Source organism: Podarcis tiliguerta (assembly GCF_965153285.1).
Source record: "Podarcis tiliguerta genome assembly, chromosome: 3".
Lineage (NCBI taxonomy): Eukaryota > Metazoa > Chordata > Lepidosauria > Squamata > Lacertidae > Podarcis > Podarcis tiliguerta.
Window position 1 is genome coordinate 29,026,839 of NC_139536.1, and position 26,448 is coordinate 29,053,286.

At 43.3% G+C, this 26,448-nt stretch overlaps 2 protein-coding genes across 2 annotated transcripts; one reads left to right on the forward strand and one right to left on the reverse strand.

Annotated features, from left to right (window-relative positions):
- Positions 1-8,625: 8,625 nt before the first annotated feature.
- Positions 8,626-11,114, reverse strand: PFN3 (profilin 3). The gene is made up of 2 exons (XM_083433387.1): positions 10,892-11,114; positions 8,626-9,209 (listed from the first exon to the last, which is right to left on the reverse strand). The coding sequence occupies exon 2, from the start codon at positions 9,130-9,132 to the stop codon at positions 8,719-8,721; it is 414 nt and encodes a 137-aa protein (XP_083289513.1). The 5' UTR covers positions 9,133-9,209; positions 10,892-11,114; the 3' UTR covers positions 8,626-8,718.
- Positions 11,115-14,726: 3,612 nt separating this feature from the next.
- Positions 14,727-24,573, forward strand: LOC310674296 (mitochondrial amidoxime reducing component 2-like). The gene is made up of 7 exons (XM_083433381.1): positions 14,727-15,087; positions 17,511-17,687; positions 18,165-18,327; positions 21,149-21,289; positions 21,992-22,053; positions 22,134-22,205; positions 24,309-24,573. Exons 1-7 carry the CDS (start codon positions 14,825-14,827, stop codon positions 24,430-24,432), a joined length of 1,002 nt encoding a protein of 333 aa, XP_083289507.1. The 5' UTR covers positions 14,727-14,824; the 3' UTR covers positions 24,433-24,573.
- Positions 24,574-26,448: the final 1,875 nt, after the last annotated feature.

Below are 26,448 nucleotides of genomic sequence, written 5' to 3' on the forward strand. Positions count from 1 at the left end.
TTTGTGTGTAAACTGCTTTTGATTTTCCAAACATTCTCTACTATTAATCTTGTCTTGTGGACAAGACTGGACTTAACCTTCCAGGGGTCCTTTACCTTTACCTTACCTACTATTAATTCAGAACTGGTGTGCAAATAACCCATAAGGTAAGATCTCTGTAACAACACCCTGTAAAGTGGGTTGTCTTCTGTGAATCACAATTATTTGTTAATTAATTTAGAGTATTTTCACCCAGTTCTCCAGCTGAAAAAGGGGATGGGGAGAAAGACGAAAGCATTAGCTAAAGTGGTGCTTCAGGTTAAGAACAGTTTCAGGTTAAGAACGGACCTCCGGAATGAATTAAGTACTTAACCCGAGGTACCACTGTAATTAGTATACGTAGATCATGATTTATATAAAGCACCTAAAATCCTGGGCACTGGACAAAAGTGAGGAAGAAGGAGATCCTTTACATAGATAAGGTTGTATAGTTGCCTGATTTTTGCTCCATAAAAATCTAGTCTTCCATCGTTTTTAAATAAAGCAGGGATAGGGAACCTGTGGCCCTCCAGGTGTTATTGGACTACAACTCGATCACCTTCTGTGAACTCCGTGGGAATTGGAGTCCAGCGACTTATGGAGGGTCAGAATTAAACAATGTATCCCCCCCGCATGATGCTAAGGATATATTAGAAAACACACTGTGAGTGCCTGTGTATGAATAGATGGTATACCCATGATCCAGAACATCTGTACAATTTAATATCATGGCTTAGTCCCAAAGACAACAAGCAGCTTTTGCTTGGTAAGGATATTGAGAATCTTGTGTTGTAGATCCCTAGACCCCTTCACAGAACTGCATTTTCCAAAGTTAGCTATTAAGCCTATAGGTGTAGATACGCCAATGACATGGCACTGCTTATTTTATAGTTCTTGTGTCCTCTATCCCCTGCTGATTTCTGCAAGGTGGACAGTATCCCAGGGCATATTTATCAGAACTCTTGGCACCTTCGTAGTCCATCTAAGTTCCCCCATTACTGTTTGTATGTGGGGCTCCAGCATTACATTACAGCCAGTGGGCAGCTGTCACACTGAAATACATTGATAGGAATAAATGGCAGGCTGTCAAAAATCTTAAAGGGAATCGATACAAGTAACGCGTTAAAGGGGGGGACTGTTGACACTATAACTCTTATTTATTTATTTATTTATTTATTTATTGATTGATTGATTGTAGATATAGTGGGAGTAGTTTGGTTTCCTGGAGTTCTTCCCTGGTGAGAAAAAAACTGTAATTGCAGTGAATACTTTCCTTGATGTGCCTGCTTTAAAATGTGCCTGCAAAAAAAAGGCATGATATAATGTGTAGTCATATCAGCCAGTACTAAACCTTTGCTAGTCAAAGTCCAAAGTCCGCTTTGAGAATGAGAAAGGTTTTACGGATCACCATCCAGCTGCACTAAATTAAGAGCTTCAACACCAGTGTTTACACCAAAGAGAACACAGCAATTTTTTTTGTTCTTTATAACTTATACTTTAATATACAAATTCCTTCATAATCTTTACCTGTTAGATCACATTTTGCAGAACACCAGTGCCTTGTAAGTTTCTCTTCATCATCGTCATCCTCAGATTTAATGTTATATAAAATCTATAGGCTCAGGTCCAAAGGCGCAAGATGCAGCAACTTTGCTAAAGTTAAGAAGGTCTTGATTTGGTCAGTGTCTGGATGGGAAAGAGAGAGACTGCCTGGGAATCCCATGCAAGCCATCCTTAATTCAGCGAAAGGAAGGTGGGACAGATGGTGGGTTAAGGCATTCAAGTGCACTATTGTAAAGGGTAAAGAAATTCTCTGTTTGCCCAATGTTTATTCTGTTTGCCTTAAACAAAATGAAGACTCTCGTCCCATAAGAAACTGCTAGCGGTTTATGCCATGCAGCAAGCCCACTATTTGGAAAGGCTTCCCTTAGTCATGCTGTGTTAGTCCAGTTTCTGCATGGGAGAACTGAGGAACCTAAAACGCACATTTAAAAATGGGAACTTAGAAAGCAATCTCTGAGCTATTTGGACTCATAATTCCACCTAACTGGAAACATATGTTACACATAACAACCGTGTCCAGCTTGCATGCTTGGTCACAGAGGCACAGGCATTCCTATGAAAACTAGGATTCCTCCGTCTCTGTCGTAAGACTATTCTTTAGTGCCCTCTACTGTGAAGAATTCAAATTCTCCTGAGAATAAGGAAAAGTTGTTTTTCAACAAGGCATTAAAAAGGAAGACACACACTTTGGAGCTACCATTAGACAGAGTGAGGCAGCTGCATCAGGAACTGGTTGGGATATTGTGAAAGTGTAGCAAACTTTTAATGACTTTATTATTGTTGTACAGTCCTTTTGCTGCCGGGGGGGGGGGAGTGCGCTGTTCTGCTGTTTATGCCAAAATCTCGTTAGGTACTATGCATCTTTACTTGGTGTGTTTGCCATTTGCTATTCTGGCTCAGGCAGCCAAATGTCTCAGGCCAGCCCATATTTAATGGTCCTCTCAATTAAGTTTAATTTTGCCTTGGTGCATCTAACCCATTTTAGATCTCAAGGCAACCAGGTGATGAACCTTTTTTGCAGTGGCACCCAACCTCTGAAATCTTTCTCTCTCTTTCTCTTTCTCTCTCTCTCTCTCTCTCTCTCACACACACACACACACGCACACATGTGTGTAAAGGCAGCTACCACCTGTGACGTTGTTTCAGCATCTGTTAAAGGATGCTTTGTTCATTTAAGCCTTCTGCTGATTTTATTGCCAGCCTTGTTCTGATAATTTTTACTGAGGTTTATTGTACTTCTTTTATGTCTGCATTTTAATGTATTTGTTTTGTACTTTAGTAGTAGAAAAAGAGGAGTTTGGATTTGATATCCTGCTTTATCACTACCCTAAGGAGTCTCAAAGTGGCTAACATTCTCCTTTCCCTTCCTCCCCCACAACAAACACTCTGTGAGGTGAGTGAGGCTGAGAGACTTCAGAAAAGTGTGACTGGCCCAAGGTCACCCAGCAGCTGCATGTGGAGGAGTGGGGAAGTGAACCCGGTTCACCAGATTACAAGTCCACTGCTCTTAACCACTACACCACACTGGCTCTCAGTAAGTAATAAGGGTTGCAATCCTAAATATTACTTACTAGGGTAAACTTGCATAGAATTGCAAGTGTGTCTTGTTGGTTTGATATGTTTTGTACACCACCCTGATGTAGTTTTGATAATGAAGGACAGCATAAGAGCTGCTGCTGCTGATTTTATACCTGATAGAAGGTAGCAGACAAACCATTATGTAAGCTCAAGCATTAGTATCATTGCTCCACTGATCAGTGGGAAAGTACATTTGTGTCCACAGGAACTGGGCTAGAATGCTAGCAAAACCAAGAAATTGAAGTGACTAGTTTCTGCATGGCCACCATACATTTAAAGCAGGTGGCTTCCCCCCAAAGAATCATGGGAACTGTAGTTTGTTAAGGCTAGTGGGAAATGTACCTCTGAGAGGGTAAACTACACTTTCCAGGATTCTCTGGGAGAAGCCTTATGCTTTATGATGTGTGCACAGCCTCATACCATGTCCAACAGCACAATTCTATGCAAATTTACCCTAGTAAGTAATATTCAGGATTGCAACCCTTATTACTTACTGAGCCACTTAGGCTATAACCTTAAACACATCTACTGTTCTGGGATTAGACTCCATTAGACACAATGTAACATACTTCTGCATAAACATGAATTGGATTACACTACTTGTAATGTAAAACTAAAGTACTTTAAAGCTTAGAGGGTGTAGCAGTGCCTTTTTAGGATTCACAAGCTAAACATCAGGAGCACTACAAATTATAGGAGTTACGTAAAGAAATTACATCTTATTTTAAGGTTGTAAGCAGAAATACAGAGACAGAGACTAAGCACAGATCACAAAAGAAAGAAAGCTGAACTAAACATTGGCTTCAAAACAGTAACTTCTATCACAATGTTCCAGGAATGTACAAAGTCATTTATAATGTGACTCAGCAGATTGCTCTGTTGTAATTACAAGACGGCAGAGTGGGTGGAGTTTGGCCAGTAACCTGGTATGCCAAAAGAGCAGGTGAGAGATGAAAGATTTGGATGAGTGATGGGCTGGGAACTACATTGTAGAAGCCCCTGCAGCCAGTCGGAAACCGTGGAAGCCCTGTTGGACATTCGACTTCCAAAAATAGTTTGCAAACCAGAACAGTCACTTCCGGGTTTGCGGTGTTTGGGAGCCAAAACGTTTGAGAATTAAGCTGTTTGAAAACCAAGGTACAACTGTACATTTGCACCAACTTGAAGTTCCATGACAGAAGAAAGACAGGATATAAACATTAAAAAAAAAATGAACCAGGCTTCTTGTTTTAAAAAGAAAATGGAAGCCAGGGTGAGGCACATAATTGTAAACAAGTTCTAGACTTTATTTCTCAAGGATGTTCTGGGTCAGTTGTTTAGACTTCTAAAGACTGAACAATGTAAACTCATATTCTGCACCTGGAATGGGGAATCTGTGGCTTTTCAAACATTGTTGGATTACAACTCCTATCATCCCTGACCACAGGCCATGCTGGCCGGGGCTGAAGGGGAAATGGAGTCTGACAACATTTGGAGGGAACAGGTTCTCCATCCCTGATGATTCAGGTGCAAAAGACATACATTTAACATGAAAGAACTCAGAGCCCCATAATTTGCTTGTAGGATCAGAACTGAACTGAGTGCACAATCTTTCCACATAACTTTTTTAAATGTCCGCAATGTATTTTTTATGGTGATGGGGGAGTTATTTTGTCATTGCCATTTCTGAACAAGTAGGAGTCAGGAATCTTTGCTGCTCTACTGCAACTCATACCGAAATTCACCAGGAGAGCATGGTCTACCATCTTTGCAGGGTAGTACACAATGAAGTGACACCATCCCACACCTTGGATTAGAACTTGACCCATGGCAGTCACAAAGAGGTTGATCTTGATGTGAATAGGTTATCCTTCAGTGCAAACCCAGCCGGTAAAAGGTCTTCTGCTGCTTATTGGTCTCTCTGCAATTTTTGCAGCACTAATTACGCATTCTTGAAAATAGGTGTACCTGGAAAGCGATTTCTTACTGAGAGAGACAACTGCAGACGAAACCCATTATCTTGCTGCTTTGCAAAACAGCTCTTTTCTTTCAGGCATTTATTATGAATGCCTCTATTTTTAAGCCTATCATTGGCTAGTTATTTGCTAGAATAATTCCGTCCTCTCCTTTAGCTACATTGCGATCACTTAAAGTGCATGACTCACCAAGCTTTCCCCCTGGAGACTATAAATGGTAGAGTAGATGTTTTCATCAACCTCCCTCCTGTTTGGGGGAAAAAATATGTTTATGTTCATTGTTATTTTCTTTAATTTCCTGCCACAGGCCCCCAAACAAAACAGAACAAAAACCTTCTAAAAATATAGCTCCCTGTCAAAAGGACGGCTATTATTAACATGGAATTGTCACCAACCCAACCTTATCTTGTGCTGTGTTAACTGTTAAGGTTTTCACCATGAGCATTATTAAGTTGGACTCTTAAGAATTACATTTATAAATCTGAGATTTAACTAGAGATTCTTTGCTTTTAATAGATTTGTATCTCAGGCAAATAAAAGGAACGCACTCTAGCTGTGTAATACTCCTTTTTAAGATTTTATTTTATTTTTTGAGATTTCAAGAGGCACTTAGCCAAAGCAAACTGAAGGTCAACAGCAGATGAACCAAAAGGCTGGTATACTGCAAGCAGAAGGTAGGAATTTGCTATGCCCACACCAATAAATATGGCAATTAGGAATCTTTCTGTTCTCCTCTCCTGTGGTTTTGCGCTTGGCAGAATCACCTTTATCCTAACTGGACTCTGGCTGAGACCCAGAACCAAATATTCACAGTTGCCAACCAGATGCCTATGAGAAGCCCACAATCAGGGCATGAGCACAACAGGACTCACCTGTTTGTAATCCTCAGCAACTGGTATTCAGAGACACATACAGCCATCATTGATATAGTAGTTGTTGATAGCCTTATCTTCCATGAATCTTAGACAAGGATGCTGGACTAGTTGGGCCTTTGGCCTGGTCCAGGAGGGTTCTTAAATTCTTAGAAACATAAAAGAAATACTGTCCTGCCTTCTCCAGCAGGAGACTTCTCAAGCTAAAAAGTTAAGATGCTTCAAAAGGGATCAATATCCTGCTGGAGGAAACATCTGAGCAAACGTTAATTACAAAAAGCAAAACTTCCACCTAGAAATGTTTGGTTTGATTTAATTGATGCCCTTAAGAGTTAGGGATCTGACTGCATCCACAATTAACACTTGGATATTGCTGTGGTGGCAATTTTTGCATTTCAAGGGAATCCTATAATTGCTTAGGGCTCCGCCATGTGCTACAAAATCAGTGGCTACACTGCATGCATCCATAGTGCACTACATGTGAGAGTGAAACATCTTCTTTAAAGCACTTGTTGTTATTTTTGTTTTGGTTTATCTCTTCCTGTTGCTCCTCTGTTCATGGTGAATATTGTATTGCAAGTGTCAACAGAGATAGACCAGAACTTTTGAGGCTCAACAATTCAGTGCTTAACACCATAGCCAGACGTTGGAAAGACCTGTCAGGTGTGAACATGGACCACTGGTACCAAATCGTATGGGAAACAGTCTTACTGGAAAAGCTAGCTAACAGACTGAAACTGAAATGGGGACAAATAGAAGAGGACACCTTCATCCCAGTATGACTCCCCTTTATCACATACACAGCTTAACAAGTCAACAACAAGAACCCACCGACAGCATATGAATCAATCCATCCGCCCCCTCACAAATGCAAACAAACCCCACTGCAGCCAACTACAGATAACCAACCACACCTTGCCCCTCCCCAATCCCTCTCACTACCAAGAAAAGGTAATAAACAAGTAGAAAAAGAACCTACCCAGTTGACGCTGACACAACCCCCTCCCCCACATGTACACTATATAAAAAGAATGTTTCCCCATTCCTCCCTCGTCTTCTCCGACCCCATACTGAATACAAAACTAATGTCTCATATCAAATGTAACTGATTTGCAGAAAAGACTCTACAACCTGAAAAAAGAGACAATGCAGGTACTTTTGTAAACGAAGAAAATCTTTAATTTTATTTTTCTTAAATAACACCAATTCGGTGCTTGAATGGGTTGGAAAGCAGATTCCAGTTTAGCTGAGGTTTTTGTTTTTTTAATTAATATTTATTTTATGGGTTTCCATAAATTCAGGGTAGCTAATAAGTATTGAAAGCAGAAGTCTGCATACTCTCCCAAGCAGCCACAGCTGAAGCCCCTGGAGATTACTGTTTGCTGACTGGCGCTCTGATTTGGCATAGGATGGGGAAGAGCTGGCTTGGAAGCAAGACAGCACATGTGGAAAGTTGCTCAGGATTGTAGTCAATCGCAAGCTGAATGTGAGTCAGTTCAGTGATGCAGCTGCGGAAAAAAGGTGAATACAATTTGGGGCTGCATTCCTAGCCCAAATCATGAGAAGTTATAGTCCCGCTTTTATCTTGCACTGGTTTTACCTCTTCTGGAATACTTCAAACACTTCAGAGGATATAGACAATTTTTACATAAAATAGGATACAGTGGTATCTCTGGTTACAAACTTAATTTGTTCCAGATGTCCATTCTTAACCTGAAACTGTTCTTAACCTGAGGTACCACTTTAGCTAATGGGGCTTCCCACTGCTGCCGCCACGCGATTTCTGTTCTCATCCTGAGGTAAAGTTCTTAACTCAAGGTACTACTTCTGGGTTAGTGGTGTCTGTAACCCGAAGTGTTTCTAACCCGAGGTACCACTGTATAGAAAAATTGGAACAGGGTCAGAGGATGGAGACCAAAATGATCAGCAGTATGGAAAACCATTCCTATGAGGGGTGAAGGAACAGCAGGGTATAATTAGAAAGAAAAATACACTAAGGTGCTGGTGACCTTGGTGAGAGATGATAGTACTTCACATTTCTGAAGGGCTGTCACACAGAGAGCCAACAACCTTTAGCTGTCAAGTTGTAATGTGATTCAGTATGCTACCTAAAGTTTGGCACCTCCTGTGTTCAGGATCCCCACCCCACATCCCACCCGGTTCCACTGAACGCTAGAGCTAAAAATGCCCCCATACCTTTAGCTACCCCATTAAGTGCTATGTTTTTTTAAAAACTACTTGCAGTGATAGGTTGAACAATGGATTTCAATGGCATTGGAAAAACAATGGCATCAATGCTGCAAGAAATGTGTGTTATGAGGGTCTGCCTTTTGCTGGATTCATACTTGTCTACAGTGCAGAAGCAAGTCACAATTCCAGCAGTCACTATCTCCACAGTGAGAGAAGCAGAGCATACAGGTAGACGCATTGAAGGCGTCTTGCTGAAGCGCCCATCAAAACCTGAAGCCAATACCGATCTTTCCCCCCACGATAGAACCTGCAGCCCCCTTAGCACCAGTCGGATAGGTGAGCCAGAGCAGGAGATGCTAGGGATTGAACCTGGAACCTTCTGCATGCAAGGCAGAGGCTCTACTACTAAGCTATGGCCCTTCCCATCCTCACAACTCAAGGAAACAGGATGGAGTTTGCTAAATGCCTTTTATTTCAAAGCAGCAATAGTTTCCCCACGTTTCATCAGTCAGGAGAAAGGTGACCCAGACAAATCCTTGGCTCTAGCTGCCTTTTGCTTTCATGTTCGCTATCAAGTCATGCACCTTCTTATTCAGAGCCCCTCCATGGACTCCCTTTTTGCCCATGAGAAAGATGAGCGCTTTGGCACCTTTCCCAATACAGATGGATCTGCTGTCGCCACCTTTGGTTCTCGTGTCCATCACAGCATCTTTCTCTACTAGCAAGTTGTCTCGGATTACGCTGCACTTCTTCCCTGCTATGGTGATCCCAGTCTGCAGGAATGCCTTTCTGTCCTGCCCAATAATTATTCCTACTTCCTGGGGAGAGATGGCGGCCAGCAGGCCTCCTGGCTTTGAAGCCCAGACAGATTTGTTGTCAGAATGTCCCACGATCGCTACATCTTCAATGTTTTTGTCCTTCAGGACTGTATTGATGTAGGCTTTCCAGTCTCCCATCCTGCTTTGGCTCCCACAATTTCTTCTTTGACGAGTGTTCTGCCTTTTCTTTGTCTCAGGACTGGATTGTTTTCCAGCTAATGTTAAAATATTTTTAAAAGTACATATATAAATATATACATCCATCAATTTTAAAATATGTATACACTACTTTTTTTAAAAAACACAACTGATTCCAACAGTAGTTTACAGCAATATAAAAGATCAGGCAGAAAGTTAAAATGCATCGCCAGTGCTGAAGCAATGATTCTTCAACATCAATTTCGTTGGACTGGTCATGTTGTGCGGGTGCCTGATTATCGTCTTCCAAAGCAACTACTCTATTCCAAACTTTAAAATGGAAAGCGAAAATGCTGGTGGTCAACAAAAGAGGTTTAAAGACTGTCTCAAGGCAAATCTGAAAAAAGGTAGTATAAACACCGACAACTGGGAAACACTGTCCTGCGAGCGCTCCAGTTGGAGAACAGCCTTTACCAAAGGTGTCATGGACTTTGAAGACACTCGAACTCAGAACGCAAGGGAGAAACGTGCTAAAAGGAAAGCACACGGCAAATCCACACCGTGATCAGCTCCTGCCCAGGAACCAATATCCCTACTGTGGAAGGATGTGTGGGTCCAGAATTGACCTCCACAGTCACTTACAGATTCATTGTTAAAACCGTGTTTATGGAAGACAATCTTACTCGGCTACGAGTGATCGCCAAAGAAAGAAGAAGAAAGCAAACCATACTCCTTTGCCACTGGGTATGGTGTTGAATGGGGTGCAGTGTCAATCTATCCAGCTCTGCCAGGCTCCAGGCTAGAGCAGAAATTTGCCTGCTCTCCACCTTCCATGCCCTGGCTGGCATGTGCAGCAGAGCTGCAGATGCACCGCTCCATGAAGTCCTGCTGGGCAGTGGCTGGAGTTAGGGGTTGTGCAGCTTTCCACAATGTGGTGTGCTCCAGATGTTGTTGCACTCCAACCACCATCAGCCCCAGCTAGGGATGGTCAATGGTTAGGAGCAATGGAAGATGTTGTCCAACAAAAATCTGGGGGGCACCTGGTTGGGGGTTGCCGCACTAAAACAAATGAATAATAAAAACAGCATACCAAAAACAATTTAAAAAATCCAAAAGAGTACTTAAAATGGTTAGATAGTTTTTGCCTGACACCTAAAAACTGGAACCAGGGAAGCTTCCTTAGAAAGGGCACTTGATAATGGGATGCACAGCCAAAAAAGTTTGTTCTCTGGTTGAGATCTGCCTCTCTGGTAGAGGAGGTTTTAGGGAACATCATCAGCAGATGACCTTAGAATGTAGGCAGGTTAATATGGGAGTACTGTAGGTATACCTTCAAGTATTTGAGTTCCAGGCTGTTTAAGGCTTGGAAAAAGGCTAGTGAAGCTTAAAATGTTAAAAAATTGAGAAATGGGATCTGGACAAACTGTACCAGTAAAATTATAGCATCTGTATTCTGAACAGAAGCTCCTTTTGAAGGTAGCCCACATATGACACATTGAAATAATTCATCTGGGAGTTTACTAAAGCATGGGCAACCTTTGCAAAACGCTCCAGCGGTGGATACAGCTGGTGAATCAGTCTTGGCTGGTAAAACTCACTCCATGCCGCAGAGGGTGACATGGGTCTCTAAAGACAGAGCTTGATCCAGGGAAGACCCCACCCCCACCCCAAGCTGTGAACTTGCTCTTTCTGAAGCAAGCCTTTCCAGATCTAGCTGAATACATTATCCCCAAACATGAGAACCATCCACCCTCAGTACCTGTGTAACATCAGCCTGTGGGGTACTGATGAAATGGTGCAAATTGAGATGAAAGCCTGGAAGGAATGGAGGTAAGGACTTGAAACCAAGCCCCTAGAGGTTTTAAGCCTGAGGTTCCAGCTCAAGATCCTGGGCTCGTTGGGAGTTCAGGATCAAGGCTCTGGACACCTCAAAGCTCAGATGTCAGGAAAGTTAATCAAATACCACCCTTGCTTAGCCAGCCAAAGGCAGTTTGAGCTCACAAACCAATTGTTTATGTGTTTATGCTCCAACCGTTGCTAAGGAATCCACTGTGATGTCAGAAGTATCTGTAACCGCAGCTGGTCAACCCATTATGACCTCATACCACTCCTAAAGTAGAATTATCCTCTACCCTCCATTATGTGATTGGAAAGAAAAAAAAATATGTTTTCTTTCCGCCCTTCTTGTTGTTGTTTAGTCGTTCAGTCATGTCCGACTCTTCGTGACCCCATGGACCAGAGCACGCCAGGCACTTCTGTCTTCCACTGCCACCCGCAGTTTGGTCAGATTCATGTTAGTAGCTTCGAGAACACTGTCTAACCATCTCGTCCTCTGTCGTCCCCTTCTCCTTGTGCCCTCCATCTTTCCCAACATCAGGGTCTTTTCCAGTGAGTCTTCTCTCCTCATGAGGTGGCCAAAGTATTGGAGCCTCAGCTTCACGATCTGTCCTTCCAGTGAGCACTCAGGGCTGATTTCCTTCAGAATGGATGCGTTTGATCTTCTTGCAGTCCATGAGACTCTCAAGAGTCTCCTCCAGCACCATAATTCAAAAGCGTCAATTCTTCGGCGATCAGCCTTCTTTATAGTCCAGCTCTCACTTCCATACATCACTACTGGGAAAACCATAGCTTTTACTATACGGACCTTTGTTGGCAAGGCGATGTCTCTACTTTTTAAAATGCTGTCTAGGTTTGCCATTGCTTTCCTCCCAAGAAGCAGGCGTCTCTTAATTTCGTGGCTGCTGTCACCATCTGCAGTGATCATGGAGCCCAAGAAAGTAAAATCTCTCACTGCCTCCATTTCCTCCCCTTCTGTTTGCCAGGAGGTGATGGGACCAGTGGCCATGATCTTTGTTTTTTTGATGTTCCGCCCTTAAGTCTCCTTAATAAAACTGATTTGCTGTAGGTTTGGGACAGAGGAAGGGGAAGGATTTCACACCACATACAATTCCACTTTGTGTGCTTCTGGATGGGGACTTTATATTGCAAATGGGTCATTCAGATCAGATTTTCCTGTGTGTGCATTTGGCATGTTAGAAACTACCCACCCACTAAAAGAAGGCACTAACAAACTTCAACACCGGCAGTGACTGCAGAGATTTAACAGGCTCTGTTGCCATATTGGTTCATCTGCTGAAGGGGCAAAAGCCAGATAAAAGAAAAAGATAGGGCTGGCATTGTGATAATGATGACATCATGTGGATGCTGGGGGTGGGACTTGCAGACATGGTCAGTGTTGATACCACACCTATCTGGAAGGGCCATTCAGAGAATTGGGGTGCCTGCATCAATATTTTGATTGGGAGCTGAGCATTCAGATGCCCTGGGGAAGATCTGTTGCTCAGCCAAGCACTTTCTTTGCATGCAGAAGAACGCTGGCTCAATCCACAGCAACTGCAAGTAGGATTGGGAAAGACTTCTGCCTGAAATCCTAGAGAGCCACTGCCAGTCAGAGTAGGCGACGCTGAATAAGATGAACCAATGGTATGACTTGATATAAGGCAGTTTCCAATGTTCTTACCCAGCTGGCATAGTCGGAATGCTACACTTATTGAATCTAGATGGTTCTTGGCCTGACCCACTGAAGCTGTTCTAATATTATTTGAAAAATGAAAGAGGAGGTGGCATTTAATATACATGAATTGAACCAAACCTGGCTAAATCTCAGTGCTAAGACAAATTATGTTTTAAGGCCATTTCATCAATGTAAACTGCATTATGCATATTGAAAACTTGGCTAGCTGAGGAAAATAATTCAAATAGTTGATATTTTATTTAAACCTTGCTCCAGTTGCTCAATGCTGCTTGCAGCATTATGAAATCAATTTTCCTGATTTAGAAGTTAGGATCTAATCTAACTTTGTCTTCTAGAGTAGTCCAAATAAAGGCGCTGCCAAGCTGGATTTTCAACATTCTTGAGTGAGGGAGCCAAACTGCCTTTAAGGATTATGCTCTATAAGCATAGCATTCAACATGCTGCTCAAAGTTTGGCAATAGAGCTTAATTTGTGAGTAGACATTATCACACACCAGCAAAATGGTTTGTAAGCTGTCACTGTAATTACTTTCTTTTAACGTAGTTCTGAAATCATACATTCTAATCTCATTTGCCTTATGCATATGTGGGACACTTTAGGTAGTTATGTGCATACTTCATCCACTTCAAATGCTGAAGTGAATCAGGTGTGGGGAACCTTTGGCCCTCCAGATGTTGCTGGACTACAACTCCTATCCACTCCAGTAAGCATGATCAATGGGTAGAGTGGGAGACCAGGGTTCTTGTTCTACTTGGCCATGAAGCTCACTGGGTGACCTTGGGCCAATCTCTCTCTCTCAGCCTAACCTACCTCACAGGTAGGATACAATAGTATTATATACTGAGTTGAATAGGATCCAAAATGCAGCAGTCTGATTGGTCCTAGAACAATAAGATTCAGAATGCAGCAGTGTGATTGGTCCTAGAACAACGCAGCAATATGATTGGTCTGCAGGAGCCACCTAATCCAGCTCCAGGTGGAAGTGAATCCTCAACCTGATTGGCCTACAGGAGAATCCAGGAATTAGCCAATCACGTGTGGCCAATGTATATAAAGCAGATATCTTGGGGGAACTTTCATTCCTCACTACTATGAGCTGAATAAAGAGCATGAAATCCATACTCGACTCCAAGTATATTTTAAATGGAGAGGGGAGGGGAGAAACTAGGTCTGCCACCTTGAGAGCTTTGGAGGAAAGGTGGGTATAAATAAATGAGCAGGCTCAAGTCAAGGCCTTTTGGCACCTGAGGTGAACCACAAAATGATGCACCCCCTGCCAGGGAAGAAGGGGAAAGTGAAAATCTTCATCAGAAACAGGGAGGGCAATAAAAATGCGGGATGGAGAAGGGGCCTACTCTGAATCACTCTGGGGAGCAGAACCCAGGAGACCCCAGAGGAGAGACCCCGCCACTTTCTCCCTGGAGTGGAAGGAAGCCAGCAGTGCTTCCTGTTCGCTGAGAAGCTGTTGTGGAGAGGCTTTGAGGGGGTGCCGAGGAGGCGGCAGAGCCAGCCTCCAAGTTGCGCAACGCCATGGCAGCAGCGTCTGGGGATACAGTGGTACCTTGGGTTAAGTACTTGATTCGTTCCGGAGGTCCGTTCTTAACCTGAAACTGTTCTTAACCTGAAGCACCACTTTAGCTAAGGGCATCTCCTGCTGCTGCCGTGCCGCTGGAGCACGATTTCTGTTCTCATCCTGAAGCAAAGTTCTTAACCCAAGGTACTATTTCTGGGTTAGAGGAGTCTGTAACCTGAAGCGTATGTAACCCGAGGTACCACTGTACCTTATTTAGAGACCATATATGCAGCCCGTGTGGATCCTGCCACCTGAGGCAGTTGCCTCACCTTGCTTCATGGGCGAGCAGGCTCTGGACTGTAGTTCAGCCATAGCTGGAGGGCCTGCTGAGTCTGCAGCGACAAGAGTCCTAAGACCAACCATTTCTCTTCTGCATGGACAGCTAACAAGGGATCTCACGGCCTGATTTCTGGCCGAGATTCCCGCCCAAACGCCGCGGCCTCCAGTGGGGCTCGAGGGGCGGCGTCTCCTCTCCCTCCGCAGCAGCAGCGAAAGCGTCGAGGGAGCGGCCTGCTTCTCATATAAACTCGCGCTGCCCCTCCGCGGCGCTTTTTCCCTCTTGCGCTGCTGCAGCCGCCACCGCCATGGCCGGCTCCGCTCTTCAGTCGCTGCCCAAGCCTCGTCCCGGCTGGCTTTTGGCCTCCGCCGGTCTGGCCGTCCTCGTTGTGCTGGGGGCTGCCGCAGCCTGGCGCCGGCGGAGGCGCCTCCGTCCAGGGCGGCGGGAGCTCAAGCCGGTGGGAAGGGTCTCGGGCCTTTTCATCTACCCGGTCAAGTCCTGCCGCGGGGTGGCCGTGGAGCGGGCGGAGGTGACCGAGCTGGGCCTCCGCAACGGGGACCTGGGCGACAGGTGGGTGTGCAAGTCGGGAGGCGTCGCTTTTTCTTGCTTCTGTGGGTTCCCCACGCCACACCTCACCTCCCAGCCTCCCTTCTAACTTGCTTTCCTCCCAAACTTTTGGAGAAACGTGTGGAAAGGTGTTTTAAGAACACGCGCGTCAAATTTTTATCGAATTTAGATATCGCCTTTGATCCCAGGATCGTGCGCCTGTTTACTCGGACTAAGTGCATTTTGGGTCTTGCTCCCAGGCAGTGGCGTAGCGTGGGTTGTCAGCACCCGGGGCAAGGCAAGTAATTTGCACCCCCTAACCCGTGGATTTGCGCCCCCTAACCCTAACCCCCAGATGTTGCGCCCGGTGTGGACGGCCCCCACTGCACCCCCCCACGCTACGCCACTGCTCCCAGGTAAGTGTGCAAAGGATCGAAGTGTGCATTTCGATGCAGCTAACCCCCTAGGCGAGCTTGCGTAAGATTGTAGCTGTTTGCGCAAATCCTTTGCACACTTTCATGGGCATAGCCAGGATTTATGTTGGGGGGGGGGGAGAGATTTCATGTTAGTGGGGGCTGAACCTCCGTTAAGTATTTCTATTGATTTTCTTGATTTGGGGGGGGGGGCAGCTGCCCCCACTTGGCTACGCCTATGCACACTTCCAGCCCTTGCACTCTTCCACAAAAATCTTCTAGTACAGCAGGCTTGCGGGATTACAGTGGTACCTTGGGTTAAGAACTTAATTCATTCTGGAGGTCTGTTCCTAACCTGAAACTGTTCTTAACCTCAAGCACCACTTTAGCTAATGGGGCCTCCCGCTGCCGCCGCACGATTTCTGTTCTCATCCTGAAGCAAAGTTCTTAACCCGAGGTAATATTTCTGGGTTAGCAGAGTCTGTAACCTGAAGCGTATGCAACCCGAGGTACCACTGTATTTACTGGAACCCTGAGTGCCACAGTCAGAGCCAGTTGTGAAGAACATACCGTTAACAATTCCTGGATCAGGGATTTGTTTTTGAGTAGTAGAACTGCAATGAGTTTACAGTCCTTCCACACAGAAGTCCAGCCCTATTGTAAAATTGGAAGGGACCCCAACAGTCATGTAGTCCAATGTAGGAATCTCAACCAAAGCATCCATGACAGATGGCCATCTAACCTCTGCTTTTAAAAACTTCCAAGGAAGGAGAGAGCACAATCTGCTGAGGGAGTCCGTTCCACAGCTCTTACTGTTCAGAAAGTTCTTCCTGATGTTCAGTTGGAATCTCCTTTCTTGTAACTTTGAAGGCGAAGCCGTTGGTTCGAGACTGCCCTCCAGAGCAGGAGAAAACAAGCTAGTTCTGTCTTCCACATGACAGCGCTTCATATAAATTGCTTGATTCGCAATAAAATGAAACTGCTCCAAGTGAGATAAAGTTTACAGCTGCCCGTGCCTGTTCTGGAAATAAGTTCTTTGAAACAGCACTTTGCTGTGAAAAGAGAAGCACATACCATAGTCAAAACACCCTGAAAGTGCCAAGTTAAGCTTAATCTCCTTTCACTCTCCCACTCCCAACACACAGACTCCTGCCCCCATGAGCCTTTTGCATGGAAGAAAACAAGCGCAGTGGCAGAAGGTGGAATATAATGGTATTTTTACCTGGTTAGTAGGGACTTAACCCTTTGTTCTTTTCTTCAGAATGTAAGACCTTTTGAATCTTGACACCTTACACCCTGACTTTCCTCTTTTCCAGTTGTGCAGCGCAGTACAGTTCTTGGTGCTGGCATTCCCTGTTTTTAATGTTTTGCTTTTTGTCAGGCTGTATCCTGTCCCTCTTTCTCCACTGTACTTACCATGCCTTTCTCCTTAGGGTTTTTGCTTGGCTTGCTTCTTTCCCTTTTAACCGAGCTTTGGCAAACAGAAAACATCAGAGGAAGCTCTTCAAGACATGGCATTAAACATTATCACCTGCTATTTGCAAGAGATGAAAGGGCTGTTGTTAAAGGGGCAGCTACAAGGGCCATTTCAAAAACTGACAAGCGTATTCTTCCTCTTCTTTCAACTGCTTCACCTTTCAGTAGAGCAAAAAAGTATTGTGGCACCATGAAGAAGAAGAAGAGGAGGAGTTTGGATTTGATATCCCGCTTTATCACTACCCTAAGGAGTCTCAAAGCGGCTAACATTCTCCTTCCCCTTCCTCCCCCACAACAAACACTCTGTAAGGTGAGTGGGGCTGAGAGACTTCAGAGAGAAGTGTGACTAGCCCAAGGTCACCCAGCAGCTGCAGGTGGAGGAGCGGGGAAGCGAACCCGGTTCACCAGATTACGAGTCCACCGCTCTTAACCACTGCACCACACTGACTCTAAAATGAAGACTGAAATGTATGTCTTAAGCTTTTGTGGCCTACTGTCCATTTCCATCAGATATATAAAGCCTTATCAGCTTTCAACTTTGGTCTGTTTCTAACTCAGGTGTTGGCTTGTAATAAAAGAAGAAGATGGACATACAGTGACCGCTCGGCAGGAGCCTCAGCTAGTATTGATTTCTGTCACCAGTGAAAATGGCTGTTTAACTCTGAGAGCTCCAGAAATGAAGGATCTTCGTATTCCCGTCCAACTGTCGGTCAAAAACCCAGTGCAGAATTGCAGGTGCTTTAGACTTCCCTGTATGTCACCTCTTAGTTGTTGTACATAATTCTTAATATTCCCCTCCCCACCAAGCTACAGCAATAGAGTTGGCTTAAAAGGCAATCCTCCATTCTAAAAAATCTTGACAATAACCACAAGGGGACACCAGTGAATGACATTAATTTTTGTGTGCGTGATGCAATTGATTTTCAAGTTTTGAGCCTTATTGTCCATTCTGAAGAGTTACCACAAACTATGCTTCTGTATGTAGAGGTTTTCTATATTTGACCCTAAACTGCTTTAGGAAGAGTAGTTTTTGAACATGTGAAGTCCTTGGCTTTGTCTATGTTTTCTCCAATAGGGCAAATGACAGGTATGGGTGGGGATTTCCATTTGAGAAAATGATTAGCTTCTCCCCTTCTCCAGCATTGTAGTATTAATTATTTTAATTACAGTTGTTAGGAAAGATAGTACTGATGCCTCCCACAAATCTTGCAGGCTGTTTGGCTTTGATGTCCAAGGCAGAGACTGTGGAGAAGAAGCAGCTCAGTGGATCACAACCTTCCTGAAATCAGAACCATACCGTTTAGTTCACTTTGAGCCGAACATGGTTCCTCGGAATTCAAAAGATCTTATGGAACCTTTCCGACCCACTGATAAGGTTAGGAAACAACTTTGTAGTGATCTTTGGAGCGTGCCACACTCATAGTTTTGTAGTGTCAATTTGCTTTTCAAAGGTTATATTCTTTGTCTCGTGTTTAACCAACCAACCTACTGTTGGTTTAAGCTGAGTAGTAATGACCAATATAACTGGATTGCAGGCAAATAAGTTATATGTGCAGGTTGGTGCTGGAAGACCCCTAGTACAAGCTTAAAATAACTGGATTTTGGCTCCAATAGAATACTGTTTGAACAATGGCATTTGCTATAAGAAGTTTTTGTTGCTTTAGTTAGATGTTGCCTTTACATTAACAGATCCTTTACATCCTTTGCTTATCCTTTCCCACCGTTTTATCATGTCTAAACTTGTTTTCCAAAGACCGGCTTGACCAAACTAGTGACCTCTGCCTTTGAAAAGCAAGTGGGAAATTCCTACATATTTGGTGGCTGTTGCGTTGAGGGATACTAAACAGACAGGTGTTTCTAGTTGTCAAGCTTTCTTCAGAGATAAGCACAATGTTGATCACTTACATTAAACTGCAGTCCATGAGCCTGATAATCTCATTAGCTAAATGCTGCTCTCCTAGTTCTCATTCTCATTTCATTTTTAATTTGTATGCTGCCTTTCTACATAAGGGATAGAAATGGGGGGGGGGGAGTATAACAAAGATCACATGTCCTGCAACAATCTGATTCAATACAAATAATTCATAATGAAAAATGTAAATATAAAAATAAGCAACTAAAGTAGTCCTGTTCCTGGGAAAGTAGTTGTTTATTTATTCAATAAATTTATAGACCGCTTTACAACGTAAAGCTATTGAAGTAGTGTACATGCTAAGAACAAAACAGAATATGGAAACATATTCTGAAAACAATAAAATAAATTCAACTAACTTAAAAACAATAAAACAATTCATACCAGCCCTAAAAGCAACATGACAATTTCATCAGAGATGAACTTGATTAAATGACGTGAGTGACACCCCAGGGAAAGTCTTCCTAAACAAAAATGTACACACCTTAAGTCCCCATTATACCTTTAAGCTGAGTGTTTTCTCAGTGTTGACAGCTGCTTGTGGTGTAAGGTGCTTGTGGTGTTTATTTTCCCAAGCTTTTTATGTATTGTAACTTATTGTGTATTTTATTGTTTCTGTAAATCTCCCTAGAAGCCTTGTTAAAGGGTGGTATATGTTTTTTAAATAAATAAAATGTTGGCACTTGTATACAGCGCTGGGGATTTTCTTGCAAAATTTTCCTATGCAAATTAGAAATATTGGCATAAGGTAATTTGCATCAGAAAGTTTCAGTTTCTATTGGGAAATTATCTAGTGCCCTAGAGCAGTGAAGGAGAACCTATCCCATGGGTCTAATGAGGCATGGTAGATCCCTCCACATTTGGCCTACAGCAGGCATAGGGAAACTCGGCCCTCCAGATGTTTTGGGACTACAATTCTGATCATACCTGACCACTGCTCCTGTTAGCTAAGGATCATGGGAGTTGTAGTCCCAAAACATCTGGAGGGCCGAGTTTGCCCTGGCCCGGCCTACAGTATGGTTTGGTCCCAAACCACACCCACCTGATGTCATGACAGGTAAACCCACAGAGCCGAATTAAAAAGGGGAAAGGAGGAGTGCACTTAGAGCATACTCCTGATTATTTATTTGAAGCTGAATTACCTGATGGGCAGCTCTGTCAAAAGCTGCCTGTGGGATGTTTGGGAATTATGGATCCAGCCCCTTTGCTCCAGTTTCTTACCCTTGCCCTACAAAGTGACCTAGTTTAGCATGTTTGTTTACTGGGCTAAAGACTTTGGAACTGCTACTGTTGCCCAATACTTCTGCAGTTGCCATCAATTAATTGCTGCTATTTGAACTTAGAGAACGCTCTCTGCCACACCACTACTTGTATAGTGTTCTTGAGAGCCATTACATTTACTATCCGCTATAAATGGTCTAAAAACCCACCATCACACAACATGATTCCTTCACAAGGAGGAAACGCTTTTTAATCATTTGCCAAGTAGCTACTAGCCCAGGGCATTACATACAAATCCAACAGACCCAATACTAAAACTGAAAAATCTTTGAGAACCATTTCCCCTATAAAGGTAAAGGTACCCCTGCCCATACGGGCCAGTCGTGTCCGACTCTAGGGTTGTGCGCCCATCTCACTTAAGAGGCCGGGGGCCAGCGCTGTCCGGAGACACTTCCGGGTCACGTGGCCAGCGTGACGAAGCTGCTCTGGCGAGCCAGCACCAATGCAGCACACGGAAACGCTGTTTACGTTCCCGCTATAAAGTGGTACCTATTTATCTACTTGCACTTAAGGGTGCTTTCGAACTGCTAGGTGGGCAGGAGCTGGGACCGAAAGGCGGGAGCTCGCCCGCGGGGATTCGAACCGCCGACCATGCGATCGGCAAGCCCTAGGCACTGAGGTTTTACCCACAGCGCCACCCGCGTCCCATTTCCCCTATACCTGTGGTCAAATATTTTATCCACACCTTCTGCAGTAAGAGGCCTTTAATGGTCATTACCAATTCAGGCTGGCCTTTTAAGCAAACATTTACATAATCGTTGAACTTTCTGATCCTTTTGTTTGTTTTCTTTTAAATCTGAGCTGTTAATAGCTTTATTCTGCCTCTGCAGATTTTTTTAATCACTGCATATGGGATGTTGTTTTCCCCTTTTTGTTCTGTAAGCAGCCCAGAGAATATCTGTTAATGGACAACCATGTACGTTTTAATCAATAAATAAAATGGCAATGAACCACTGCCAGATTAAATGCTGTCTGTCTTGCAACAACCTCTCTCTCTCTCTAGATTGCCTATCCTGACTGTAGCCCGGTTATGGTGCTTTCTGAAGCGTCTTTGGAAGAATTAAATACCCGATTGGATAAGAAAGTTACAATACGCAACTTCAGACCAAACATTCTGGTCACAGGTTGCAGTTCTCATGAGGAGGTAATAGATGGAATATCCCCCTCACCAAACAATACCTTTCCATTTGTATATGTCAGAGAGATAAAGAATTATATGACCTTCCATGAACATTTGAAGCCCTGTATTGGGAAGCTTTTATTGTGTGATGTTCTCTTGTGTTTTTGTATATTCTGTCGGAAACCGCCCAGAGAGGCCGGGGCAACCTAGTTAGATTGGGGGGGGGGGTGTTACAAAAAAATCAAATTATCGTATTTTTTGCTCTATAAGACGCACCAGACCACAAGACACACCTAGTTTTTGGAGGAGGAAAACAAGGAAAAAAAATATTCTGAATCTCAGAAGCCAGAACAGCAAGAGGGAGCGCTGCACAGTGAAAGCAGCAATCCCTCTTGCTGTTCTGGCTTCTGTTGATAGCTGTGCAGCCTGCATTCACTCCATAAGACGCACACACATTTCCCATTACTTTTTAGGAGGGAAAAAGTGAGTCTTATAGAGCAAAAAATATGGTATTATTTTTAAACTGTCACTTGGAGCAAAGTACTTTTATATTTATAAGGGTGCAAATTTCTGTATGCAAGTAGAACTCTTTAGTGCAGCCTTGGGCTCCTTCGGGAGGAAGGGCAAGGTATAAATTTAATAAACAAATAAAAAATACGAAATAAAACACATTCTACGTGCAAAGCTTACAAATGACCTAATATTGTGAACACTATATTTCCACAGGATACCTGGGATGAGATAACTATTGGTGGTGCAGAAATGAAAGGTGCAATGGGCTGCCCTAGGTAAGCAATTTTGCATTGCATCTGAAGAAGCAAGGAAGTACTTGAGGTTGCTGTTACCTCATTCTGTTTCTTCATTACAGGTGTATACTTACTACTGTTGATCCAGATACTGGCATCATGGACAGAAAAGAGCCTCTTGAAACCTTGAAAAGGTAACAAAAATTTTCTGAGTTCCTCCTCCATCATCTGAGTAGGTAGACTAATGATTGTGTGCAGCTCTCAAAATGTGATCATGTCTTGAAATCCTGGTTCTGTGGGAATTCTCTCTGCATTTTAGTGAGGCAGTAAACTTGCAAAACTAGACTAAAAATAATACATTATTTGTTGAACTGACCATTCTGAATGCTTACTAATATGAAATCTGTCAACAAAACAACTTTTAAGAGTGCAATGTGCTCTGCTTTTTCTCTTTAATGTTCCTAATGATCTAATGGTAATAGCTGAACCAACTTGTATTATTATATAATAGTAAACAACAAATTAATATTTAGAATGACGCGGGTGGCGCTGTGGGTTAAAGCCTCAGTGCCTAGGGCTTGCCGATCGAAAGGTCGGCGGTTCGAATCCCCGCGGCGGGGTGCGCTCCCGCTGTTCGGTCCCAGCGCCTGTCAACCTAGCAGTTCGAAAGCACTCTCGGGTGCAAGTAGATAAATAGGGACCGCTTACTAGCGGGAAGGTAAACGGCGTTTCCGTGTGCGGCTCTGGCTCGCCAGAGCAGCGATGTCACGCTGGCCACGTGACCCGGAAGTGTCTTCGGACAGCGCTGGCCCTTGGCCTCTTTGAGTGAGATGGGCGCACAACCCTAGAGTCTGTCAAGACTGGACAGGGGTACCTTTACCCAGTGGCGTAGCGTGGGTTGTCAGCACCCGGGGCAAGGCAAGTAATTTGCGCCCCCTAACCCGTGGATTTCCGCCCCCTAACCCGTGGATTTGCGCCCCCTAACCCGTGGATTTGCGCCCCCTAACCCTAACCCCCAGATGTTGCGCCCGGTGCGGCCGGCCCCCCCTGCACCCCCCACGCTACGCCACTGCCTTTACCTTTACGCCAGCTGCTTTTCTGGTCAACAAAGCATTCAGTAATGACAATAATATGTTGTTATTGTAGGTGAGTATGATGGCATGCTTGTTTAGGATCAAGATGACTAGTGCAAGCCTCTACTCAGAAGTAACCCTCATTTAGTCCAGTGGTACCCATTCCCAGATAAATGTGCAAAGAATTGCTGTGTGGTGGCGCAGCAATAAAACTACTAGCACATTTGGAAAGCTAAGCAGGGTCTGGCATGGTTTCAAAGGGAACATGGTCTGGGTTTCCTGCCTTGCAGGGGGTTGGACTAGATGACACTCCTGGTTCCTCCCAGTTCTACATTTCTATGATTTGAGCTGAAACGCCCTAACACTTTGGTTCCAGCCTTATTTTTTAAAACCAGAAAACGTCTTGTGGCACCTTAAAGACTAACATTTACAGTATTAGGCACAGACTTTCATGGACTATAGGCTACTTCATCAGATGCAGATTGGACATGGACAGTAAACCTCAAAAACATATCCTATAAGAAATGTGTTAGTATTTAACGTGCCACAGGTCTCTTGGGTGTTTTTGCTGCAAAAGACTAACACTGCGTAATCCTCTGCAAAAATTTTAAGCAGTAGCTCAGTTGGTTAGAGCATGGTGTTGATAACTCCAAGTTTACAGTTTGATCCCTGTATGGGACAGCTGCATATACAAGCATTTCAGGGGGTTGGACTAGATGATCCTCAGGGTCCCTTCTACCTCTAGTTCTGTGATTCTAAATATTAAATAGCCTCTTAATAAAGTGTGCTTCGTTTGCTATAATGTTTTTCACAACAGCTCTGATTAATCAACAAATTTGGCCCTCTGATGTGTAAGTAAAACACTCAAAACGAAGTCCTGTTGACCTGAATGCAACCAGTTTCCGTGCAACTAGCATGCAATGGAATTCTCAGCAGGTTTACTCAAAAGTTAAGACCTATTGATTTCATCAGTGCTTGCTCCCTAGTGAGTACATTAATTTGGCAGTGGTTTTCTCTCTGTGAGATGTCCTTTCCATCTACTCCCAAAAGTAATTGTTACTAATTTGCCAATCATGAAAGTAACAAAGTGAAACCTTTCATATGCTTGGAAATCCTGTATTTCTATCAGCTTCTTACCAAAATGTTTTCTTAGTCACTTAACTTGAAAACAAGCATATTTAGCTATTTTGTGGATGGCTTATTGTTCTCTAATCTTCTTTACAGTTACCGCCTGTGTGATACTTCTGAACGGCACATATACAGAACACACCCTCTCTTTGGATGGTATTTCGGAATTGATAAAACAGGAACAATTCAAGTTGGAGATACGGTGTACAAGGCAATCTGATGGTGTAAAATACATCATAAAAGGAACTATTTTGTACGTTTTTTATGAAAACTGTGCCAAAAATAATTGTTTGGGGGCCTTTTTAAATGAATCTTTTCTACCTTATATTCAACAATAATAAATGTGGTGTTTTAAGACAAACCATGGGTTTATTTTATTTATTTTTATTGATTTTCCAAGTTATTAAAAATCATACCAAATTAAGTTAACATAATAAAATATCTTAAAATCAGGTTTCCCGCTTTTGTTCTGAACATACTATCATCATCATTTCTTCACATTGCCGAATCATTTCTTATGTAGAGTCGAGTTGACATCCTTCACTTGCCATTAAACATTCTTCAGCTACCCTCTTTTTTCACCTAACAGCACCTCCATTACATCTTATAAATAAGTAATCTGTTTCACGTATGCAGTCCTTCAAGCTGCTCTTCTGGTTGACATAGCATTCAGTAAGGATAGTAATATGCTATTATTGTAGGTGAGTATGATGGCATGCTTGTTCAGGATCAAGATGACTAGTGCTTGATTTATGAGAGTATCACTTGATGCTCTTGTGCTCATTTTGAAAAGATATCTATCTATCCATATTTTGCAAATTAAAAAGATACTTTTATACTATGGTATGTTCTTGTTGTTGTTGTTGTTTAGTCGTTCAGTCGTGTCCGACTCTTCATAACCCCATGGACCAGAGCATGCCAGGCACTCCTGTCTTCCACTGCCTCTCGCAGTTTGGTCAAACTCATGCTGGTAGCTTTGAGAACACTGTCCAACCATCTCGTCCTCTGTCGTCCCCTTCTCCTTGTGCCCTCCATCTTTCCCAACATCAGGGTCTTTTCCAGGGAGTCTTCTTTTCTCATGAGGTGGCCAAAGTATTGGAGCCTCAGCTTCACGATCTGTCCTTGCAGTGAGCACTCAGGGCTGATTTCGTTCAGAATGGATAGGTTTGATCTTCTTGCAGTCCAGGGGACTCTCAAGAGTCTCCTCCAGCACCATAATTCAAAAGCATCAATTCTTTGGCGATCAGCCTTCTTTATGGTCCAGCTCTCACTTCCATACATCACTTACTGGGAAAACCATAGCTTTAACTGTACTGACCTATACTGAAATGCTTAAATGTTTATTTGATTGTCCTTGAATCTTCCTGCCACACCCTTTGAGAACCACTGTGATAAGCCAATGGTTTGGCTTTGCGTTACATGCAAACTGACTTCAGGTTTAGAGGATCAAGACTGAGAAAACAGAAAAGGACAAGAGTTTGTGTTCAGTATCTTTTTCATTGCAACACAGCTTGCATTATCTTCTGTTGTGCGTAGTAGTGCTAAGCTTGTTTGGAACGATGCTCACAAATTCCAAAGTCCCCCCCTCCAAAATTGGCGGAATTTCAAGTTCTCCAGAACTATTCGTTAGGCAAGACCATGCAAAAGTTGAGATAGAGGGTGACTGGACAAGGAATAATAAACAAAAATTAGGCCAGGTGTTAAAGCCACAAGATCTGCTTACAGACTGAGTTGGAAGGGGAGATAGCAGGCTCAGTTTTCTTCTGGGTTGAAGAAAGAAAAGATAACTATTATTCCATTGGTTTGAAAAGAATATTGCTGGACTTTGTTTTTCATCTTGTTCAACCACCCCATAACTTGTATAAACCCTGATACAGGGTTGAAAAGTTTGCCACGTTTTGATACTTTTGGGTTCATCCTACCCTGTGAATGTTGGAGGTTGTTTCCTAAGCAGCCCGACTCCCCTTGTTCTTTCATGTGCTTAGAAGAATTGTACCGATTGCAATTGTTGCAAGTGATCTGATATGGGAAACATTTGAATGTATAAAAAGTGTCCTACTTGCATAAAATCATTGGACTGAAGTAGCAGAGATAAATTATTTGAAAACATTGTCCAAAGTTTTTATAGTAGCTAGTAAACTGAACTAAATGTATACATGTGTATCTAATGTGGAGTCTTTATAGCTTTTTCACATGGTAAAAGTATCTATGTGCCTTGTTTTCCAACCGCCCCGCT